Source organism: Eurypyga helias, unplaced genomic scaffold (assembly GCF_000690775.1).
Source record: "Eurypyga helias isolate BGI_N326 unplaced genomic scaffold, ASM69077v1 scaffold2831, whole genome shotgun sequence".
Classification (NCBI taxonomy): domain Eukaryota; kingdom Metazoa; phylum Chordata; class Aves; order Eurypygiformes; family Eurypygidae; genus Eurypyga; species Eurypyga helias.
In genome coordinates, this window is record NW_010228770.1 from 1,900 (window position 1) to 9,221 (window position 7,322).

At 46.9% G+C, this 7,322-nt stretch overlaps 1 protein-coding gene across 1 annotated transcript in view; it reads right to left on the reverse strand.

Annotated features, from left to right (window-relative positions):
• Positions 1 to 7,322, reverse strand: part of LOC104515943 (LIM and senescent cell antigen-like-containing domain protein 3-like) — a 10,363-nt gene that overhangs the window by 1,209 nt on the left and 1,832 nt on the right. The window contains exon 2 of the mRNA XM_010160118.1: positions 6,472 to 6,631. Coding sequence (XP_010158420.1) covers positions 6,472 to 6,631 — 160 coding nt within the window. The remainder of the gene's footprint in view (positions 1 to 6,471; positions 6,632 to 7,322) is intronic.

Below are 7,322 nucleotides of genomic sequence, written 5' to 3' on the forward strand. Positions count from 1 at the left end.
ACTTGCTCACAGCTTAGAGAGAAGTTCAGCTGCAGTTCAAGCTCAGATAGGAAAAAACATATGGAAAAAGTAGTTCTACAGCACTGCATTAGCAACATAGCTGGAGAATATGTAAGAACATGTAGGCAAGTATGTCCTGAAAGGAAAGGAAATGTTTAGATACCTTCAGGCACATCATTACTAGACACACATGCCAACTAGCATGTCAAAACCAGACAGACAACATTAGGTATGCTATGAAATGTTTGGATTTGAATGCCTCTGTTTCAAACACTGGAAAAAGTGGGATAGCAGGAAACCCCACTCATTTCTTTTAACAGTGTCAAACACAAAACAAAGCAAAGAGCACAAAATAATCACCCATAAATAAGGTTTTGGTGCACAGAGAGAAAACACAGCAATGTGCTTCAAGACAGCCTGTTTTATACCATGAAATTCCAAGCATCAAATACAGTATCAATATAGCAATTACTTGTGCAATATACAGAGCCACTGGCAGGATGGGAATCTAATGAAACACTCTAAAGTCACTGGATACTTGAGATCAGAAACTTAATTTCTGTGCCCAACCTGGATTGCACCTACTAAGAACAGAAAGACACGTGCTCGATAACAGACTCTTTCAGAAGTCTCAGCTAGCAGTTTACCAAGTGTGTTTCCAGTGTAATACTCTAAAACAAGATTACTATTAACTGGAGCTTTAAAAAAAAAAAAATTGAGAGACAGAGGGCTATTACTGCCTCAAAGAGTCATGGAAATGACTGGTTCATTAAGAATTATGCTTGCTTCCTGCTGGCTACAATCCTTTTCAATCTGAAAAAAAATTTGAAAGCTTCCCATTTTGTGTAAACAGGTGATCCAGTGCGAGATGCACACGTTTGCTTGGATTTCAGAGCCACCTCCTGTTGATCTGGGCGGACCAAACAGGTTTTCTTCCCCTCTGGCTTGTGCCAACCAGGTTGGTTACCATTCACTCTTGTTTGTGTTTTCAACCTTCTTGGCTCATTTGTGCTGCCTTTTGTGGGTGACCCAGCGGCTCATCCGTCTGAGCCTTGAACTTCTCTAACAATCCCACAGTGTGTATCTTAAAAGCAAGGCCATTTGACTGGTGTATGCTGGAGGTCCACACATGGCTCCGCACAGAACCTTTCACCACGACACCACTTCCAGCTGATCTCCAGGGTTTTAGCTAATCTAGTGCAAAGACATGCACAGAAACTGAGTCCTGAAAGACCCTTCTTCTGAGACTCAGATTTTGGTAAAGCCCGTTTTAAGAAAACACTCCAGGTGCAACGGGAATCCAAATAAATCCAACAAGCTCACGGCAGCTGTGCCTTCTTTTAATCTTCCTACAGGTTATTTCAAACATCTTAGGAAAAAAAAAAAAAACCAAACTGAAAGGAGCTCCCTCTCATTTAGGAGAAAAAAGTCACATGCCACTCAATAGTAGTAGTATTAGTAATAATAGTAACAACAATAGTAATAACAACAACAGTAATAATAATAGTAGCAGCAGTTATACAAGTTCCCCAATTCTAGCTCTTGTGAACACTTCATAAGGATTTTGCCGTAATTCTTCTGTTGTGGGATGCACCTCCCTCAGCCCTTCTGTCCTGTTCAACACCCAGCACAGTGCACACAGAGCAGGTTGGGTTTTTTCTGAAAGCCAGAGGCTCTTAACGAACAGCCGGACCAGGGGTAGGACTTACCTCTCCTAACCTCCCCTGTCTGAAGGTGAGGTGCCCACACTCTGCAGTGGGAAAGACAGGCAACCTCTAGCAGGGAGGAGCCTTTCCTGGACCTGAGAGTAATGTGGGTTGGAGGGAATGCCCGCAGACCGATTAGAGTGGGGCCAACCCATCCCTCTGGGCACACTGCTGCCAAAGCTCTCCATTTAAGCCGGCTGTTCTGCTGCTATTACTACAGAACTGCACGCTGCTACCCACTGTAAGACTGCAACAGCAGCTGTGGGGAATACGTGGCTTCCAGGTGATGGCGTAAAAGCAGACCAGAATTGCTATCCCTTCACTGTGTCCAGTTCTGGGCTCCCCAGTTCATGGAAGACGGGGAACTGCTGGAGAGAGTCCAGTGGAGGCTACGAAGATGGTCAAGGGAATGGAGCACCTCTTATGCGGATAGGCTGAGGGAGCTGGGTCTGTTTAGGCTGGAGAAGACTGAGAGGGGATCTTATCAACACTTATCCATATCTAAAAGGCAGGTGTCAAGAGGATGGGGCCAGGCTCTTCTCAGTGGGGCCCAGCGACAAGAAACGGGGCAATGGGCACTCACTAGAAGTCAGGAAATTCCATCTCAACATGAGGAAGAACTTCTTTACTCTGAGGGTGCCAGAGCACTGGAACAGGCTGCCCAGAGAGGTGGTGGAGTCTCCTTCCCTGGAGACTTTCGAAAGCCACCTGGACTTGTTCCTGTGGGATCTACTCCAGGTGATCCTGCTCTGGCAAGGGGGTTGGACTAGATGATCTCTGAAGGTCCCTCACAACCCCTAAGATTCTGTGATCTGATTCACATCTGACAACAAAGCATGATGAGTTTGGAAACTCTGCTGGCAAGTGCTTGTGCTAATTTCTGTTTAGGAGGAGTGCGTAAGAAAACATGCTGAACTGTGACACTGACCAAACTGGAACACAGATACACCTGAGCAGGTCCCACGCAACATTAGGCACACGGCTACTGCTTCCACCCATATGCAACAAGGCGAGCACTGGTTGATTACAAATCTGTATTACCATTTCTAACACAGGGTCGTGAGGACCCCAACAAAATTCCTGCCATGCTGTGCAAACTCTCAGCTGCGCATGGGCGCTGCTCCGGCGTGGCAGGCGGTTGTGATGCCAGACCACGGTGAGCTGCGCTGACGGGGGTCCCTGCAAGCAGCCTGGAGACACTTCTTGTGGCTCAGGAGACCTGCACCGGCATTTCTTCCTACACGGCCTGACCAGTTCAGCCCCTACGCATGGAACAGAGCGTGAAAGCTTATCATGGCAGCATTTGATGGCAAATGTGATAAGCAGCTTAATGACTAACTTGGAGAACTCGGCAAAGCTTGTGATAGGCAGGGGGAGAATATTTGACTTCCCGATTGCTAAGAGCTGGAAAACATTTCCAAGAAACACCAGCTTAGCTAAACCAGGCACAGAATAAACACAAAGTCGTGCTGAGTGACCAACAACGCCTGTGTTTACCCATGGGGAACCTGCTCAGAAAAAACATGTTAGCCGGCCACACCTCCAAACACATCCATCTTCTCCGAGAGTGCATTAAGCTGGTCAGAGGAAGATATCATTTCTGCCTGCCTTCTCCAGGCACTTTTTCTTGACTATGATACGGATCATCTCAAGTTCTCAGAGCACTGCCAGCCATCTCCTGAGCATCGGCCAACCTCAGCCCATCCTTTACCCGCTTAGGGCTGTCCCTCCCTCTCCCCCGACCGCTGTCACCCAGTACATTCTCAATGCTGGTGCCAAGGTGCCGAATGAAAGAAGAGCACGCTGTGCCCTTGTTCCCCCTTCTCCCTGAGCAGCACCATCAGGAAACGTGCCAGGCTTTACACTGCAATCATCTCACTGACCACTTCAGTGCCAAGCGAGAGCCATTCTGGCAGCAAGGGACACTCGTGGAGACCGTAAAGGAGACAGAGGAGAAGGACCTGCCAAAGATTTTCCAGCCGAAAGAGCCCCAAAGGCATGAGAGATGCCACAGCATGGATATCTACTGACCTCTCCATTCTCTAGAAGATGCCCATGACAGGCCAGTATAGATGGGAGAGGAATGCTGGGTAAGATTTATGAGCCATCACCTGAAGGCAGTCAGAGGGCTTAAACAGACCAAAAAATATCTCTTTGACAGCAGGAGACAGACTTGCTGGTGCAGAGAGACACTGCAAAGTCTTGTGGTGGGCACTAGGAGGGCTAGAGGCAGAAGGGTGATGTGAAGTTCAAGCCACACACAAGTCTTCACATTTAATCCTCATCACATCTTTTGTACCTCTGTAACAGCTATGGCAAAAAGTGTCTATTCTTCACCGAAACTTTTCTATATAACATTTCTGAAGAGCAAAGCATCTACCCAGCCTGGAAAAAACCCAACCCTAGCAATGTTAACCAAAACATGTTTAGTACCTGAGGCTATTTTCATCATTCCCAGGACAATCTATCAACACTCACTTGTGACTTACTGTCTTTAACAGGGAGCATCACTTTGCAGTAAGACAGTGCTCAAACACCAAGCATAATGAGTAAGAATGTCTACAAGGTAGCAGTAGGCAACAAAATGCCTACACCCAATATATCTAAACACCACCAGGATACTTGCCCCTGCCAAAGGAGATTCAGATATGCCCATTGTGAGCAACAGAGATGTTGTAATATTGCTGAATTAGGTGCAAATGTAAGACTTTATTTCCATTGTGGCCCTCCTCCATCCTCTGGGAGATACAGGCTACCTAGAGCAGGATTTCTCAAACCTCAAACTTGTATCTCAAACAAAGCAACATTCAACTTTTTGAAAGAGGTCCCTGGATTATCCCACTGGGTTTTTTAGTCAGAAAATGGATGATTCAAGTACTCCTTACTTAGAGAAATTATTACTGTTTTAAGACAGTTTTATTAAGTCACAAATATTTTAGTTTTAAAACATTTCTATCCCTTTAGGTTTGCCTCAGGTCTTAACACGTCAGGACCCCTTACCGTGCCTGCAAGCAGGCAGCAGCTCAGTACCTGTGAACAATTGTAATGCAACGTGTAAGTATCCAGGGGGTGGTTTGTTTTGGTTTTATTTTAATTGCTGTTGTCTTGCAGCTTACCTTTTGATGTCTTAGAGAACACTGGTGGCTCATTCACCACAACTTGTGCAACACTATCCCTACAGCACTGACAAGCTTCTGATCCTCTAACAAGGTGAGAGAAAGCAAATCTCAGGAATCCCCGTTGCCAGTCTCTTTTCCAACCCACACTCCTCCCTCAGCCGCTCCTCATCACCACGTAAGGTGGCTCTGTACAATGAGAATGACTACTGTGGAAGACACACCGCTGTGCTCTTGCCCCAGGGATGGCACACTGTATGTAAGAGCACAGCACGGTGCCTCTAACACGCTGCTCGCCTTCCTCTCCAGATCACGGTATGGCATAAATCCTGTCACCACTACTGTCAGTTGGACTACGAGCTACTTGAGTGGGACCTTATCTCTCAGACAGTAATTTCCTATCTCACATCATCTACACCCTTCCTGATACCAGTCACTTCGTGTTTTACAAACTAGTCTAAAGCTTTCGCTAAAGCCACTTTGTACTTGAGACAGCCGAGCCACAGCCTGAATCCCCACAATTGTTTTCTTTCCCCAAAAAATCCAACCCCGATATCACACCACCATCTGCGCTGAGGGCAATCTACCTGGGGCTGACGAACATGAGTGAGAGCGGGTTTTAACCCCTGAAAGCATGGAAGAGCTGCTAATTTTGAACGCTCCGGTTTGTTAGACCTGGAGTTGACCCTACATAGGCCCTCTCCGGTCTCGGTTCTCCGCACGGCGATTACAGGTTGCCTCTACAAGCAACTTCTCACATGCTGTGCTGGCCTCACTCAGCTCAGCAATAAAACTCCTGTGGACCACAGGATGTTGGGGTTTTCTTCTATATGACTGTTTTTCTCTTAACAATTATGTGCTCTCTGTATTTCTGGCATGATATGCAGATTGTCTTCACAGATTGCAGAGGAAAAAGTCTGCACTGAGAGAGAAATCTCCAGCAGTTCTTATCTCAGCTCTGATAAGATGAGGCAACACATTTAAACAAGGTTACACACACTGACGTCCCCCAAACTGGCACAGAAACGTTTCTATTCTTTACTGCCCCTGTCGGGCATAGCCTTTCAGAGCCCTGCTCTTGCGATGGAATTTTCATAGAATCACAGAATGGTTTGGGTTGGAAGGGACCTTAAAGACCATCCAGTTCCAACCCCCCTGCCATGGGCAGGGACACCTTCCCCCAGACCAGGTTGCTCAAAGCCTCATCCAGCCTGGCCTTGAACACTTCCAGGGATGGGGCATCCACAGCTTCTCTGGGCAACCTGTTCCAGTGCCTTAACACCCTCTCCAGGAAGAATTTCTTCCTTACATCCAATCTAAACCTCCCCACTTTCAATTTAAATCTGTTACCCCTTGTCCTGTCACTACAGTCCCTTGTAAAAAGTCCCCCCCAGCTTCCTTGTAGCCCCTTCAGGTACTGGAAGGTGCTATAAGGTCTCCCCGGAGCCTTCTCTTCTCCAGGCTGAACAAGCCCAACTCTCTCAGCCTGTCCCCATAGCAGAGGTGCTCCAGCCCTCTGAGCATCTTCGTGGCCTCCTCTGGACTCACTCCAACTTTCTAAGCTGCCCATCTGCCTGTAGCTACCTCTGGTCTGGGAACAAAGGCACAAGGCAAAGGCTGGGGGCGAGAGGGGCACTCTGCCCCCTTACCTCGTAGAAGAGCCCTTCGGGGAACTGCTGAAAGCACTGGGCGCAGACGAAGCACTGCTCGTGGTACAGCTCACCGTTGCTGTTGACGATTTTCTCGGCAGGGGCAAAGCCGCCTCTGCAGCGCTCGCAGATGGCATTTGCAAGTGCGTTCGCCATGTTGCTGTGATAAAAAAGAAAGAAAAAGAAAGAAAATTAACCTAAATAGGCAACACCATTGGTTGTGGGTCTTTTTTTTTTCCCCAAAACCAACTGCATCAGCCTAATGCTAAGCTGCTCAACGCCAAGTTTTTTAATGGACTTACGGCATGCCCTCCAAAATAAAACTGCCATTTCCCCCTGCTCCCAACGTCTTTAGAAACAAAAACCCCACATTGCACTCTAATGGCTATTAATTCAAAAAATCAAACAGAAATGTTGTTACTACAGACACATTTACAGGCTTTGGTGATGAGAAAAGGCAGACAATTCAAAGAAGTATTACAACAACGACAAAATACACCAGAGCTGCAGAAAACAAGGGCAAGTATTTACAATAATTGAGGACTAGCATCACATAGAAAAACACAAATGATAATTCCAAAATAATTCCTAGTTCCGAAATATATATAGAATCATAGAATCACGGACTGGTTTGGGTTGGAAGGGACCTTAAGAACCATCTAGTTCCAACGCCCCCTGCCATGGGCAGGGACACCTTCCACTAGACCAGGTTGCTCAAAGCCTCATCCAGCCTGGCCTTGAACACTTCCAGGGATGGAGCATCCACAGCTTCTCTGGGAAACCTGTTCCAATGCCTTAACACCCTCTCCGGGAAGAACTTCTTCCTGACATCTAATCTAAACCTCCCCACT